Source organism: Sinocyclocheilus rhinocerous, unplaced genomic scaffold (genome assembly GCF_001515625.1).
Source record: "Sinocyclocheilus rhinocerous isolate Xijiao unplaced genomic scaffold, SAMN03320098_v1.1 scaffold5122, whole genome shotgun sequence".
Lineage (NCBI taxonomy): Eukaryota > Metazoa > Chordata > Actinopteri > Cypriniformes > Cyprinidae > Sinocyclocheilus > Sinocyclocheilus rhinocerous.
The window spans coordinates 35,748-53,740 of NW_015630553.1; the positions used below are offsets into that span (position 1 = coordinate 35,748).

Sequence of the window (17,993 nt, forward strand, 5' to 3'; positions counted from 1 at the left end):
ATGTCCCGCCGGTTCATATGTACGCATCTAATCTCCGAATCTCGTTCTGAATGAATTTCTTCCCAAATCGTCCCTCCCTAACATGAAAATGTCAATAAATATTCGTCATAGTTTTTGTCATTCAAAAATAGTTTTAGTTCGTTATCGTCTCGTTGTCGTCAGTGAAAAAAATGTTGTTGACGAGAATTATGACGAAAATGATTCATCAACGAAATTAACACTGCTTTACACCTACCTCTGACTAGGCGTAAGATTTAGGGTGCTTTTACACTTGGTTCGATTGCTTGGTCCGAACCCGAGTTCAATTGCTCCCCCTGCCCCCGCTGGACTGTGTTCACATTATATTATTTGGGTCCGAACCGCGGTTCGTTTGCGTCATCAAGCCAGCAGCTGTTTACCCCGTTGCTTAGTAACGATGGAGCAGGAGAAGACTGCAAAATGCGTAGCAAGGCTCTCTTCAATTTTATATTTATGTTTTTGAACCGTTGGTTTTGTTTCCAAAGCTTCAGTACATAACGGCACTTACGTCTGCCTTACGAATGTACTGCAAATGCTCTAAAGTACTCTGAAGGCGAACAGAAATGTGATATACAGCTCTCTGCTTGCAGCGCGTCAGTCACGCTCGTCAGGAATGTGAGTGAAACACAGACACAAACACACATTTTTATCAAATAATACGTCATTAATAGCGGTTCACTTCCGTGATTTGGTACGATTGCGTTCACATCAGCAGCGAACCGTACCGGAGTTCACTTGAACCGTACCCCAGACCACCCTTTTTAAGCGGACTCGGGTACGGTTCGCGGGTGTGCACCCAAGTTCGGAAGACAGCGTTCACATCATCCAAACGTCCCGAACCCTGATGTCAATCGAACCCGGGTGCGCACCAAAAGTGCTAGTGTGAAAGCACCCTTAGTCTCAGACGTAGCACTACGCCGAGATGGTGCAACGGGTATAAATTCTACGCATGACTTAAAGCGCATTTTACGTCCAGCCTAGCCTTACAACCAGGTGTACGTCTAGCCGGTGCAACCGGCCCCAGGTGAGCAGTTCGCAAAATAGAATACAAAGCATATGGCTTAATCCAAATTTGTACTTACCTCTCATTCATTATAAATCCAAATGTTTCCATATTTTTGATGTAAAGTTTAGTTATACAATCATTTATTATGTAAACAAGCCTTTGTACTTGACCCATGTCTAATATATAACAGCAACTTTCACACGCGCAAAAATGTGTTTGGCGTATCACCGCGGGCCGGCGGTTGTCACGCTGGGCAGTACAGCTATACTATTTACAGCAGGGGTGCCCAACCCTACTCCTGGCGATCGACTGTCCTGCAAAGTTTAGCTCCAACTCTAATCAAAGACACCTGCCTTTAATTTTTAAGTGATCCTGAAGACCCTAATTAGCTGCTTCAGGTGTGTTTGAGTAGGGTTGGAGCTGAACTTTGCAGGACAGTCGATCGCCAGGAACAGGGTTGGGCACCCCTGATTTACAGTATATAATACTATAAATATTATTATTTTGTCAATCCATTATTTACATTAGTTATATGTTAGTTGCACAAACTAATTTTAGATGACCTTTCAGATGTATTTTAATATAAAAATCTTTAAAATCTATAACATTTCCGCTAAAATATGTTTTCCTGGTATCAAGACAGGCACCCTGTGTAATTTTGGCCAAATTAAATATACATTTCTAACCTTATTATATGTATGTAATTTAGAAACTTTTTCAAACTTTTTAGTTAAAACAATACATTCAATAATAAGACAAAATCTGTAAAAATTACTAACCAATCAAATGAAATCAGTATCAACTAAATTCATCTTTGCACTTTGTATGTACTCTTTTGGAGAAGAAAATGTACACACTTTTGAGTGTGTAGTAGAAGTGTAGGCAAGCTTTGGGACATACTATCACGTCATACAATTGCTTCTTTAATGAACTGCTCTGTCGCATAGTTACACACACCGTGTCAATGCAAACGGGTCTGTCAATCATCTTGTCACAGTTAACATCCTCCACATTTAATTTAATTTAACCTTCCTACTTACTGTATTGGAGAGAAAAGGAGTAGCATCCTCACACATCCTCACGTCTTTTGGTCTTTTTCTAGATGCTCTTGCTGGCTCTGGGCTCACTGAGGATGAAGAGACCACAGCAACATTCGGGCCAGATGAGGCAGTAAGGGCAGGTGGAGTGATGGAGGGTCTGCCCCCGTTGCCTCATCCATGGCACTGTACCATTTCCAGGATGCCGCTGTGGGCTCCCCATCCTCAGTGCCCACACCAGTCTGCGGACATTTCAGATCCTACAAAACTGCACAAACATAATACAAAAGTCATTTTAACAGCACAATGTCATTTGATTTCTGTATTACAAGTAACAAAATGATCTTACTTTATATTTTTGTTTCAGGCTTTCCCTTTTTTTTCCACAAATGCCACTGTCACCTTGCCTTGCAAAAGGCTCTACAGCAAAGGCACAGAAATCAAGAATAAGTAAAGCCGGGCTCACATTGTGCGATTTTTAATAGTCCTTTGCGATTGTTGCTTGTCACACTATACGAACATGATGTCACACTGTAGGATCTCATTTATCATAATGTCAGACTGTACGACAGTCAAGACGTGACAAAAACGGACGTACACAAGAAGACTTGTCTGGAGTTTTATGTCATCAATCCATGACCCGTGTCCTTTTTAGCCCTGTCATGGTAGAGCTGCGACGACACGTCATACAAGCACTCCTTTTCCCTCCTTAGCTCAATAAGTTTTTCTTCTTGTTGTACTGTCCACCTGACTCATTTCGACATTTTCACTGAGGTGGTTTGAAGTTGTCACGCTAATTGCGTTCTCACGTTCAGCACTCCTTGGTTTAACGGTCGTCATAGGAGAAGTCACACCGCTGCTTTCTCCTTCTTTCCAAAGTGCTCGGGAGCTTGCGCTCCCATGGCGTCTGCCGTTGCTAAGCAACTATGACCTGCGCTCTCCGTGAGTTTCAGCAAAGGATAAATGGATTTCCAGCACTGAAAATCGCTTGCTACTAAATCGCTTGCTACGAAAGTAGCTCCGCTACTAAATTTATAATAAATTTATAAAAAAAAATGGTTATCCCTGTACAGCTATGATCAGCTGTTTGCCCATCTTGGCTGCGCATTCAATGTTGTTACGGAAAGGGTGAAGGTGATTGGTTGGTTCTTGTCACATGACCTGTGGTGCGCTTGCGGCATTCTGAAAAGTTAACATGTTTTTATCACGCTGCGGCACAGACGCTCCTGGAAAAAACGAGCGTGTCGCACCGCATGCTCGTCGCGACCGCGTCACTCTCTATTTGTGTGTCTCTACATTTGAAAAAACGAACTTGACAGTGCAAAAGACGTGATATGTGAACGGCCCCTAACTCAGGCATACAATGTCTGATCTGCCCCAAACTTCACATGTTTGATAAGAGTCCTATCCTGAACACAAGCCCATGCCCATATTCAGTTATAGTCATAGCGCCACCTGCTGGCAACAGAAAGTGGCATGTTTTATGCTGTAATGCAGTGGTTCTCAAACCTGTCCTGGAGTACCCCCTGCCCTGCACATTTTGTATGTCTCCCTCGTCTATCACACCTGATTCAACTCATCAGCTCATTAGTGGAGACTGCAAGACCTGAAGTGGGTGTGTCTGATATAGGGAGACATACAAAACGTGCAGTGCTGGGGGTACTTCATGGAGAGGTTTGAGAACCCCTGCTGTAATGAACTCCTCCTAGAGATTTAATGACATCAACATCATAATTGGTCAGTGTAATCTAAAGGGTAAATCTTGAGTTTTCGTTAACACTAGAACCGCCAGGGGTCATTGTATACCTAAAACCGCCAGCGGGTAGATTTTACCCACGCACATGACTACTGTTTTTATATGGCTAAAGAACATATTATTTCACTGTATTATGCCACTGTCTTCACAAAGAAGCGTCTAGAGTCATGTAAAGATTATATCTAGTCAACAACAATTTTTGTCCTGTTGTGTTCAAGGCTTTTTTTATGCAGGCTACACTAATTACTTTTCATAACGGTCAATATAGCCTAAACAAGCCTGCACTGACGAGAATTAGAAGGAAGTAAATACATATGTGTAATATTATAATACAGTGTCATGAATCAATATATTAAGATAACCCATGTTATTTAAAGGTCACATATTTTACACCTTTCTGGAGTTTTATCTTAGGTTTTGATGTCCTTAAGAATATATATTTGCGGTATAAGTACCAAAAACCATCTCAATATATTTTTACAGCTCCTTTCTCAGGAGCTCTGCTGAGAACAGGTCGATTTTGACCTGTCTAATTAATATTCATGAGCCTCTCTTCTGATTGGCCTGTTGTTTTCTGAGTGACGCACAAGCAAAATTGATAAGTAATAATTGTGTAAGTAAGTGAGAGTGTAAGTTGAGTTTTCGTGGTTAAAGTTAACCTTTGCGACATGTTTCCTTGTTGTTGTTGCTCAGCAATGGCATTGACACAATGTTGTCTGGGGATTTGGCAAAAGGAGAGTGGGACTGTGGGCGGTGCTCGGGGTGGTGACTGAAGGCGGCCTTTAAATGACTAAAATAGCCTATAGACAATAATGAGCAATAACAATTCACCACACTGTATAGGATGTATGATGCGATGACAAATTCAAGCAGCACAGCTTCACCTAATTAATTATTAATTTGTTTAGTTATATAATTTATAATTTTAATAAGAGAACAACACTAATAATCTTCGGGTAATCAAAAAAAATGGTTTTATTCATTACATCATAGATCAGATTTTTTTCTTTTTCAGGAAATGGGCAGACTAGAATAAATAGCAACACAGTAGTGAACAATAAACAATAGAAATGACAAAACAAAAATATAAATGTTCAAACTTTGGATTAATTATTTAGAGTAGGCTAAATCATCTAAATATGATATCTGGATCGCTGTCAGATGCTGAGCCGACCCAGGACGCATCACTTATCTCCCCACCATCAGACTCTCCATCACTCATGGCATTTAGTGCTTCTAATACCTCTTCAGCATTCATAAATCGCCTTCTTTTACTCATTGTGACTTTATTTATGAAACTGATAACTGCTAATTCAGTGAGTGAAAGGCGTTGCCTAGCAATGTACAATGTTAAAACAAGCGGCGCGAAAACACAGGCATTATATAGTGGGTAAATTTGACCCGCTGGCACTTATAGGTATAAATGCCCCGTTTTTTGATTTGGTTTTAAAGGGCATGTCTGTGGTGGCCTGATCAATTTTGATGTTTCACCATGGAAAAGGAAGTTGTTGTAACTCGGCTATACAATGTCCGATCTGTCCCAAACTTCACATGTTTGATAAGAGTCCTGGCCTGAAGACATTTACATGCCAATATGCAGTTATAGTCATAGCACCACCTGCTGGAAACAGGAAGTGACATGTTTTATGCTGTAACGAACTCCTCCTAGAGATTTAAAGGGTCATGAAACCCCCTGTTTCAGCACTGGTTAGTTCTCACCACAGTTTTAAAAAATGCTAAAAAAAGTGGCCGTTGTGCGCTGAGGAGCGGAGGGAAGAGGGGAGACAGACAACACACACGCAGAGCTTAGCGTTCAGACAGTTTCATTTCGCTCCCATCGAGTTAAAAACACAAATAAATGCACAGCCATTTGCACTCTGCATCGAAAACATATATATGAACGCCCTGTTGCACCTCTGAGAACTTTAGGCTTATTCTGCGGCGTTTATACAAGCCTTTTGACGGGTTGTGTCACGGAGCTGTAAAAACGGTTACACTCACTAAGTGAATGAATCGCGTTTGTGCCGAACTCTTATTACAAAGCAAAAACAAACACTCTCCTTCGATCCATGAACGTTTCTCTCAGTTAATGTATGCGGTCTCGCAGTCTGAAGCGTCTGTCATAGCAAATCAACACATGCTGTTGTGAATAATTAAGTGTAGATTTTAAACCCGGAAGATGAAAATAGCGCAAAAAAGCTTAAAATTAGCCAGTTTTCTCCAACAATTAGAACTATCGAATTCTAACATTGTCTTCTATGATGTGCAACACAAACACCTCTGCTAAAATCTCAGAAAAAGTAGTCTGGGGTTTCATGACCCTTTAATGACATCAACATTATATTTGGTCAGTCTAATCTAAAGCCCTTTGCGATGTTAAATTGTGAAGATCTTGAGTTTTCGTTAAAGGGTGTGTCTGTGGTGGTCTGACAAAGTTCGACGTTTCGCCATGGCAAAGGAAGTTGTTGTAACTCAGCCATACAATGTCCGATCTGATCCAAACTTCACATGTTTAATAAGAGTCCTGGCCGGAATACATTTAAAGGTCAATATTCAGTTATAATCATAGTGCCACCTGCTGGCAAATGGAAATGTCATGTTTTACACTAACTAAATCATGCAATGTCCAATCTGCCCTAAATTTCTTGTTTGGTAAGAGTCCTGGCCTGAAGACATGTAAAGGCCAATATTCAATTATAATCATAGCGCCACCTGTTGGCAACAGAATATGTCTTGTTTTACACTAACGCAACCATACCATGTTCAATCTGCACCAAACTTCACATGTTTGATAAAAGTCCTGGCCTGAAGATATCTACATGCCAATATTCAGTTGTAGTCATAGCGCCACCAGCTGGCAACAGGATGTTTGGCACATATAAATGACTTAGATATATTCCTCGAATATTTACCACTTTAAATGCATATTGCCCACTGTTCGCTGTTTTCCTAAGGCCACCTGGTGGAGGTGGTTCCAGGTGCGAGGGCTCTTTCAACGCTGCTTGCAGCTTTAATATTTATTACAATTGTTCATTCATTTTCTGTTATGTATCATTTATGTTTTCTGTGTTTGCAAATCTAGGGCTGAAAATCACAATTAAATTATAGAAGAACACTGGCTCTAAAATGAGTCACTATGAGGAGAGAGAGGAGGCGGATATTGTTCACTATCAGAACCAGAGTGCAGCATCTCCAGAGCCCAGCTGTGTGTCTATAAAGAGTGACGTATCCATCAATCTGCCTCCTTATCTCAGTGATGGGTCAGTGACCATTGACCCCAGGTGAGACAATAACCATTGCTGGAGCCAAGAGATAAAATGTAAATATCATTGATAAAAAAAAAAGTTATTTCTATTTTTCTCTTCCTTCTAGTGATACTGAGAAAAAGAGATCAGAATCTCCAGAGCCTAGCTGTGTTTCTATAAAGAGTGACTTATCCATCAATCTGCCTCCTTATCTCAGTGATGGGTCAGTGACCTTTAACCCCAGGTGAGACAATAACCATTGCTGGAGTCAAGAGATAAAATTTAAATATCATTGATTAAAAAAAAAGTTATTTATATTTTTCTCTTCCTTCTAGTGATACTGAGAAAAAGAGATCAGAATCTCCAGAGCCTAGCTGTGTTTCTATAAAGAGTAACTTATCCATCAATCTGCCTCCTTATCTCAGTGATGGAGCAGTGACCTTTAACCCCAGGTGAGACACAAAAAAAAACAATGCTGGAGATGAGACACATCCTGCATCCCAATTCATCTATTTATACTATGCCCTAAAAGTATGTACTTATTTGTGAAGAAAAAGTACACACTTTTGAGTGTGTAGCAGAAGAGTAACACGAGCTTTGGGACATACTATTACATCATACAATTGCATCTTAAGTGGATGATCTGTCGCATAGTTACGCTCATCCTGTCACTGTAAACTGGCCTGTCAATCATCTTGTCACAGTTAACATACTCCACATTTAATTTAAAGGTGCAGTAGGAGATCTTGGAAAATGCTAACTTTAGCCTGATAGCACTGAAAGCGAATGTCCCACCCTCCCTGCACTCGCCATCCAAAGCCACGCCCCTTGAACGCATTTACGCTCACAGACCAGAACACCAGAGACAACATTACAATAGGCTACATCAGCTGTTCCCAATTCCAGTCCTCACACCCTCCTGCTCTGCACATTTCATATGTATCTCTTATCACGTGCGACGTTTGTTCTATTCGACCGTGAGTGCCCTGCGAAGAGGACATCACCGGATATTCCGCCATGATTCCAGTTCGAAGCGAGTGTATATGTTCCATACAAAGGGCATTAAAGTGTGCGAGACTGCCATTCTCGCTCTGTGCATGCGTGAACGCGCTGATGACGTATTCTGTCTGCGCGAACAGGGTGCACAGAGGTATACAAATACACATGTTTACAGTAGGGCTGGGTAAAAAATATCGATATCTCGATATTAATTGATTCTCTTTTTTACGGAACGATATCGATTCTTAAATCCCGTAATTATTTCCGCAACAAAGGTGATTGGAAACATGTATCTTGCATTTTTTGGTCTTGAATGAACTTATTGTTAAAAGTACTTAATTGAAAGAAGATAATGTTGTGTTTCAGTGATTAAATCACAAATGTTCTCAATATATATTACAATAATCTTACGTTTTGAAACAATGATTGTGTGGATGAAAATATGTGCAGTTGTAATTAAAGCATGAGATCAGATTTTGAAAGAATGACTAGTGGTGTTACAAGTGTGATCAGTTTGGATTTTTGTACTAAGAGTTTTGAAAATATACACCTCCTTTTTTAAAACAGTACCAAAGCGAATAAAAAAAACTGTAAATCTGAAGTATGATTATGACAATGAGAAGGTCCTGACACGTTGCCACCTTGGAATTAAGGTTCTATCTGCATTCTGAGCGTTTTTTGAGATATTGAGCTTCGAAGTTTTTGCATTCCTTATAGCAAAAATTATATGGGGAACAAGTCTCTTTCATACATGAAAATGACAGAGACCCAAAATATATTCTAAATGTACAATATCAAAATCCTCTCGAATTTGTAAATGGGGATTTTTGGAACAGGTCAACTGCAGATAGAACCTTCTAATTCTAAAATGTCATTTTCCACTTGGAATTAAAAGGTTCTATCTTGCAAAACATTAATTGAAGCAACAATTTTCAAGAAATACAAACAATTAATTTGTTTTAAAACATAAAATTAGTGTTGTAACATTGTGTCGACATGTATAAGCAAGGTACATTTAATGCTTTCTATGACGTGTATTTCATATTTTAGGACAAATATATATTTTTTCTTGTTCAAGTTAAGCATAAAAGGCAGTGCTAAATATTTTGACCAGTGCAGATGTTAATTTTAGGTAGGAATATGGTGGGTAATTAAACACATTATTTGAGGGACAGTTTAAGCAGCTACTGTAATACATCTGACCAGGACTTTACTCCACTTTACATTGATACTTTACTCTACTCACTCTGACTAGGAACTAAGGACTAGAAACTAGGGCAGAGAACTGGCTCCATAATGTGCTACCACTAGGAGAGCGATATACGCAAACAATACTCGGCAGTCTATAATGGTTTGAGTGTGGCTTATGTAGTGTATGTGAATGGTTTCAGGTGAGCGTGTGATTAGTGAAATGGCAGATGGGAAATGTAGTCCAAGGTAACGTGAAACAGTCTGCGTAATGTGAGTGTCAATATAATGGAAGGGTGACCTCTGGTGGCAATCGGACGGAAGTCCATAGACCGGATTCGTCCATAGACTGAGGCAGGGAACACAACATTTTTTTCAAAAGTTTCCCTGGTGACAACTGAACAGGCAGACAGTTCAGAATTAGACTCCTTCGTAGGAACTAGACAGACAGATTGTTCAAAATTAGACTTATTGAGGAAAATGGAACTGGCAGATCATTAGTAACATTAGAACAGACAGACAGTTTGAAATCAGACTCATTGACAGGAACGGGACTGATAGAAAGTTCATTAGACATATTACTTGAAATGGGGCCCACAGATAATTCAACGTCAAGAGTATTGATTATGACTAACCGGGCTGACACTTCACACTCAGATTCATTAGTGGGAACTGAATGATCAGATAGTTCACTTGTGGCCTCTCTGGCATTGACAGGGTTAACAGCACATACAGAAAGTTCATTTACGGCCTTAGTAGCCGCGACAGGCAGGGTTGAGAGTTCCCGAACGGCCTTTACAGCTGGGTCGAGACAAGACATAAGTTCATGGATGACCTCCGTGGTAGGCTCAGGACAGAACAAGAGTTCTGTGGCAGCCTTTCTGGCTGTGACAGGACAGGCTGGATGTTCACTTACAGTCTCCTTGACTGCGACAGGACAAATTAAGAGTTCAGAAACGGCCTTCCTAGCCATAACGGGACAGGCAAAGAGCTCAGAAACGGCTTCCTTGGAAATGACAGGGTAATTTGAGAGCTCATGGTCGGCCTTATTGGTCATGGCAGGGCAAACAGTGAGTTCAGGAAAGGTCTTGACAGGTTCAGAGCAGGAATAATATTCATAAGTGGGTACCACTGATACCTCTGGAGGTTCTGCAGCGGATGCCGCTACCTCTGGAGGTTCTACAGCAGTACCAACTGGAAACAGGGAGAGTTCATTAACATTCTCTTTAACAGGACAGGTACAGAGTTCAGCAATGGTCCCTTTGACCGCGACAGGACAGACTGAGAGTTCATAAACGGCCTCCATGGCTGGGCAGGCAGAGAGTTCATAAATGGATACCACTGACACCTCTGGAGGTTCTGCAGCGGTTGCAGCCACCTCTGAAGGTTCTATAGCTGTAACATCAGGAAACAGGGAGAGTTCAGTAATGGTCTCTTCGACCGCTACACGACAGGCTGAGAGTGCATTGCTGGGCGCCACCACCACGCAAGGAGCTGAAGCGAGCACCTCCACCTCAGGAGGTTCTGTGGTGGTGTATGAATCCCAAACACACCATAAAGTGATCCCCATCAAGGGAAGGGCTCCAGACAGGGGAATCAGTTCAGGAACAGGAAGGCCAGAGTGAGTGGATTTAGGGATAACAGCTGCGCCTGCTGACACCAGCGGTGGATCCTCCACGCTGGATGCCAGTCGAGAATACTGACGACCTGACCTCGGAGATATGGGTGCAACAAACAGGAAGTGACATGACTGAATGATCAGCTGTGACGTGACGAGACTCTAGACGATCAGCTGCGACATGACGAGACTCTGGACGATCAGCTGCAACGAGACGAGACTTTGGACGATCAGTTGTGACGAGACAGGACTCTGGACGATCAGCTGTGACGTGACGAGACTCTAGACGATCAGCTGCGACATGACAAGACTCTGGACAATCAGCTGTGACGTGAAATGATTCTGGAAGATCAGCTGAAACGTGATGAGACTGGAAGATCAGCGGTGACTTGACTTGACTCAGGAAGATCACCGGTGATGTGACTTGACTAATGACGATCAACTGTGACTTGACTTAACTCATGAAGATCAGTTGTGACTTGACTTGACTCATTAAAGACAGCAGTAGCATGACAAGGCTTTGTTGTTGATGCCATTTTGTGAGCGTGCTCTGGTGCAGCCGCCATTTCACGAGTGGATTGAATCACCGGAGTAGCGATCAAAATACTCGCTACTGTATTATAATGTCCCAGGGTTTGCGGCTTACAGAGTTCAGCAGCCGCCATTACAGGCACAGACACGGTGTCGCGTTCTTCCTCCGCGACACCCACAGTGAACGCGGAACCGACAGACAACAGGGCATAATCCATAAACTGAACAAGTGACGAACACGGACCCTCGCGAATGAGCTTTGACATTAACGGCTGATTAATGCCCTCGCAGAAAATGTCTATCAGGACACAATCCGGCAGATCAGAGAAATAAGCGAGATCTAAATACTCTTGTACATAGTCCTTGAGCGATCGCGTGCCCTGCTCGAGGGCTAATAATAGTCTTGTAATGTCCATACCTGGCCAATGTCCGGAGGAAAAGCTGCTGGATCCTTGCGTGGCCAAGTATTCTGTTACGGGGCGAACGAGACGTGAGGATCCCGTAATGTGTTACCACTAGGAGAGCGATATACGCAAACAATACTCGGCAGTCTGTAATGGTTTGAGTGTGGCTTATGTAGTGTATGTGATTGGTTTCAGGTGAACGTGTGATTAGTGAAATGGCAGATGGGAAATGTAGTCCAAGGTAACGTGAAACAGTCTGTGTAGTGTGAGTGTCAATATAATGGAAGGGTTACCTCTGGTGGCAATCGGACGGAAGTCCACCTTTGGGGGTCAAACGCGCACGGGCACGGTTGAGATTGCCTAGTGTGAGCACACCCTTATTCTCCCGAATCTTGCACACACGAGTCTACCCGCCCGCACCCGCACTCGCCCATCAGGTTGGGTCCCGCGATAGTTCAGGTCTCTAAGGTGCCTGTTATAACTTGTTTTTCTATAGCAAACTATAAAATATTTTCTATGAAAATGTTAATGCCCTGGCAGTGGCAAATAGCTTTGGTTTTATATTTAATTTGATTACATTAATGTTATAAGTTGAGATTTACAATAAATATTTAACTGCTACTATGTAAGGAGTAAGGAATACTGCTGTAAAAAAAAAGCACCTTATTTGTTTAGAGTGCATTTTTGTTCATATAGCAGTACTTTTAAATGAAAAAAGTGCACAATACTACTTTTGAGTTCATTATTGAATTGTGTGCATAACAATGCGATTAATCGCGATTAATCACAGAAAACCATGCGATTAATCGCGGTCAAAAATGGTAGCCGTTGCCCAGCACTAATATATATATATTAGGGCTGCACGATATATTGCATGCGATTGTCATGCGCATCTCGTCAGTAAAGCCGGTTCCGTGATTAGTCGTAAATCTCCATCACCTGCTTTCAAATGGAGCGGCATTTAATACACAGAGCCGTAGTTCACTGACAAGCTATGCAATTTGCGCTCATAATCTCAGATGAATCGCCGGCGATAATGAACGTGATATTGCCTAGCTTGTCAGTGAACTACGGCTCTGTGTATTAAATGCCGCTCCATTTGTTAGTTTTGTCCATTTTGTTAGCCATTTTTGTTAGTAAGACAAATATTAGAGAGTAAAATACTCTGCAGCGGCGTTCAATGTTTTCGTTTCCTAAACCAAACCAAAGTGTCGGCTCTTCTGTCTCTTTTCCTCCCACATGCCGCTCCATAACTTAGAGCGATAGCCTCTACGCTAACAGTATCCACCGGCCCAATGACATAGTCCTCTGAATAGAAATGTAATTTGGGCTGAAATAGCCATTTTTGTTAGTAAGACAAATATTAGAGGGTAATATACTCTGCAGCGGCGTTCAATGTTTTTGTTTCCTAAACCAAACCAAAGTGTCGGCTCTTCTGTCTCTTTTCCTCCCACATGCCGCTCCATAACTTAGAGCGATAGCCTCTACGCTAACAGTATCCACCGGCCCAATGACATAGTCCTCTGAATAGAAATGTAATTTGGGCTGAAATTCAATCATACTGTCCCTTATGTGAAATAAAATAATAAGAGACATATATGTCAAAATATGTATTATACATACATATTTATACATTTGTATCATATAATATATATATATATATGTTTATGTCAATATATGAAATTGTTCCAATTTCTAATAGGTTTCGTATATGGCTGTTCATATATGTACATTTATGTTTTTACTCTATACATTTCTATTCAGAGGACTCTGTCATTGGAGTCCTCTGAATAGAAATGTAATTTGGGCTGAAATTCAATCATATGGTCCCTTATGTGCAATAAAATAATAAGAGACATATATGTCAAAATATGTATTATACATACGTATTTATACATTTATATCATATAATATATATATATGTTTATGTCAATATATGAAATTGTTTCAATTTCTAATAGGTTTCGTATATGGCTGTTCATATATGTACATTTATGTTTTTACTCTATATGAGCATATATTTTATATACTGATATTTCATATATGTGCATTCATGTATGGCAGGCATGGCTGGACTTACCATTGGGCTTGAGTGGGCTGCAGCCCATGGGCCCCGCCTTTGCCCGTTTACATTTGATTGATTTGTTCGTTATATGGCAGTCAGAATTCAGGAATTATTAGCCGCATTTCCACTGCGCACGCAAGATCTAAACGGGCCAGCCGGGGCTACAGCTTACAACTACGACCTTCGAGGCCACACTCAAACAGCATAAACTGGTATTTATGACTATTTCACATAGAAGAAAGACACACGTATTGAATTGCGTCTGCACCGATTGGTTTGTTATAACGTGGCTACTTTAAACAGCTCCATTAAGCCTTTAGCCCCAAAAACCGCACATTTAGAAAGATAATAATAAATTCTCAAATGTTCACACCTCATTTCTTTACAGAGGATGATTCTATATTACTATATTAATGTTCCACTAAATTATGCGATCATCTGATGAGTTTTGAGTGCTCTCTCTCGTCTTACTGCCATTACACATAGTGGGGAAGAAATGTCATCAAAATGATTTAAAGTAAAAAAAAATAGCAATTTAATGAGTTTCTGTTTATATAACATAGCTATGCCTATGATATAGGACTTAGCCTATCACACAAACAAGAGTCCTGTTTTTTTTTCAGAATTCGAATATCTGCACGATCGCAAATGTACAATAATCAACAACAACTTACAGAGTAACTTTCAGACACAAAATTCCGTTTTGTTCCGTCAGAAAGAAAATAGAACAAACAGCAGAACCGCTGCGTCTACGAACAGCAGTGTTTTGTTCCGCAGCGTTACACAGACCAGCAAATGATTCAAATGAATCAGCTTTTTAAACGAATCGGTTGATTTAACTCACTCATTAAGACTTAAGACTCATTAAGTTTCATATTTAAAAAAAGTAGCTTATTTCATTTTTGCGATGATTTAATATTTCTACATTAAAATGTTATATTTAAACTTAACATTTATGCACAATCCATCTATGAATTTTGTTGATAGTGATTTCATTTTATTGTTAATAGCCAGCATCTCTTTTTATTCGATGGAATTTATTGATTAAATAAGAACCTGACATAAGAGAACACAGAAATGACAATAACTTTTATAATACTAATAAGCCAACATCTCTGTTTTTTGTTTTTTTTTTGCTCAAAGTTATTTCAGGGTTTTAAAGTGAAAGTGACAGTGAAAGTGACGTGACATGTGGCCAAGTATGGTGACCCATACTGGGAATTAGTGCTCTGCATTTATCCCATCCGCTGCGTCTACGAACAGCAGTGTTTTGTTCCGCAGCGTTACACAGACCAGCAAATGATTCAAATGAATCAGCTTTTTAAACGAATCGGTTGATTTAACTCACTCATTAAGACTTAAGACTCATTAAGTTTCATATTTAAAAAAAGTAGCTTATTTCATTTTTGCGATGATTTAATATTTCTACATTAAAATGTTATATTTAAACTTAACATTTAGGCACAATCCATCTATGAATTTTGTTGATAGTGATTATTCCCACGGCTCTCGGCCCCACCCCCACTCGTCACAATGAACCTCAAAGCATATGTTTGTGTATTTTGTGTTACTCCATAATGATGTTCTATTTTAAGGCATTTGTATTGTAGGTATAGGGCCCAAACATAACCTCAAGCCCAGGGGCACCAGCCCCCCTAAGTCCTGCCCTGATGGCAGAGGTGCCCAAACCTGCTCCTGGAGGGCCACTGTTCTGCAGAGTTTAGCTCCAACCCTAATTAAACACATCTGAACCAAAGTAATCAAGGTCTTCAGACTCACTAGAAACTTTGAGGCAAGTATGTTGGAGCAGGTTGGAGCTAAACTCTGCAGGATAACGGCCCTCCAGAAGCAGGTTTGGGCACCCCTGGTGTATGGGTTTGCAGCTCAAATTGGACCAAATCCACACATCCAAAGCCTAGCGAAATCTGGCTAACTTTACTGAGCCAGAGCTGGTTCACTTTTAGTGAACTGCTGCCAGAACACAGCCGAGTGACCCATCACTCAGGTACAATTGGCCTGCATGTGCTGACTACCTGACTACCATTCAGTGTTCACAGCTTGTTAAATTGCTAAAGAAATTAACTCCAGAGAAGAGTATTTCACATACATATACATTATAAGCTGCAGCTGCAGTGACTATGTAGTTACACTGATGTGAAGCTGACGCGAAGCTGACGCGAAGCTCAAGCTTGCAGTGTGAAACAGGCGTAAATGTCATTTTAAAAGTAAAGCTGGTTCTAGCTTATCTGGTATAGTTTCTGTATAAAATTAATCTGGTCCTGTAAACATGTGGCTTTATTAGAAGATCTTGCCGCTCATACTCATTCATTCTTTGTGTTGTTGTTCTTGTTTCTGCTGTGTGGATAGATATGATCAGACTGGAGACCCGCAGCAGGATTCTCACCACCCAGTAGATTATGAACTACAGAGAATCAAAGACCAACATAAAACCAGCATGAAGAACAAATATGAGAGCTTATTTGAGGGAATCAACCTACATCAAACCCTGCTGAACAGGATCTACACACAGCTCTACATCATAGAGGGAGAGAGACAAAGGGTGAATGAAGAACACGAGGTTTTTCAAATGGAGAAAACAGCCAGAAAACAACACTCACAAGACATTCCAATCTACTGCAATGACATCTTTAAAGCCTCACCTGAACCAGGAGTTGAGGACAAAGACCGAATCAAGACTGTTCTTACTAAAGGCATGGCTGGAATTGGAAAAACTGTCTCTGTGCAAAAATTCATTTTAGACTGGGCCGAGGGAAAAGCCAATCAGGATGTAGATTTTATGTTTGTGCTTCCATTTCGAGAGCTGAACTTGATTAAAGATCATCAGTACAGTCTTCACAAACTTCTGCTGGACTTTCATCCTGAACTTCAAGATCTGGACTCAAAGATTTATGAGGAGTGTAGAGCTGTGTTCATCTTTGATGGTCTGGATGAAAGCAGAATCACACTGATGTTTTCAGATGCTCAGAAAGTTTCTGATGTGACAGACACTTCATCAGTGGGTGTGTTGATATCAAACCTCATGAAAGGAAAGCTGCTTCCCTCTGCTCTCATCTGGATCACCTCCAGACCAGCAGCAGCCAATCAGATCCCCTCCAAATACATCAACCGTCTGACAGAAATTCAGGGATTCAATGAACCTCAGAAGGAGGAATATTTCAGGAAGAGAATCAGTGACCAGCATCAAGCCAGCAGAATCATCTCACACATCAGAAGAGCAAGAAGCCTCCACATCATGTGGTCACAGACACCCATCTCTTCAAATTTTGTTTATTCCCCCCGTCCCAGGGCTTTAGCTTTATATGTGCAGATAACAGCATAAACAACAGAGCATGAGGATTCACACATCATCACATCACGCACCTGCAGCACTTCTGTGAACGGAGAAAAATTGAAATCAAGTACTAAATAAAAGGAATAAAATAAATAGGACTACACTAAATATATTTCACTTTAGTAACAGATTATCAAAAGAAAAAACATAGGCTATGCTATTTTTTGTGACACTCTTAATGCACTGTATTTGATTTCTTGATATCATTTTCAGGATAATTTTATTAGCAAAAAATCTCACAATTTACTGGTGCATCCAGGTCACACTTATTCGTCATTCCATGTATGGTCTAAAATGCATGTTTTGCCACAGGACAAAGTAGACTGTACAAAGTAACAAATATTTAGCAACACTGTGAAAGTGAACAGCACATAACAGGCACATAAACATAGATATGTATCGGTAAAACATGCATCACATGACTAAACATGTCAAATACCTTATATTTGACACTTATAGTTCATTGCGTACAGTAATTGCTCCGCAGTAAAGAAATTCAAGCCAGTTCAGTTTTTGCTGATGATAAAACATATGAAGAGTTTGGTTCCAAAACGCTATAAATCCATTTTGATTAATTTGAGTAAAAATGTGTTTTCTTTACCAAGAAACTGGCAAGATGAAAACCACTATTTTCTGTTTCAAACTTTCACATAGCATCTTTAGGTTATAATAACATTAAAAATTCAAATCCAGATTTTGATTTTCAGAGATTTATTATAAAATTGTATTATTATTTTTCCCCCAAAATGCAATAAATCCATGACACATTTTTTT

At 40.4% G+C, this 17,993-nt stretch overlaps 1 protein-coding gene across 1 annotated transcript in view; it reads left to right on the forward strand.

Moving 5' to 3' along the window:
* The window catches only part of LOC107740566 (uncharacterized), a 33,321-nt gene that overhangs the window by 3,804 nt on the left and 11,524 nt on the right, over positions 1–17,993 (forward strand). The window contains exons 2-5 of the mRNA XM_016553014.1: positions 6,900–7,098; positions 7,190–7,306; positions 7,398–7,514; positions 16,235–17,125. Coding sequence (XP_016408500.1) covers positions 6,944–7,098; positions 7,190–7,306; positions 7,398–7,514; positions 16,235–17,125 — 1,280 coding nt within the window. The 5' untranslated portion in view covers positions 6,900–6,943. The remainder of the gene's footprint in view (positions 1–6,899; positions 7,099–7,189; positions 7,307–7,397; positions 7,515–16,234; positions 17,126–17,993) is intronic.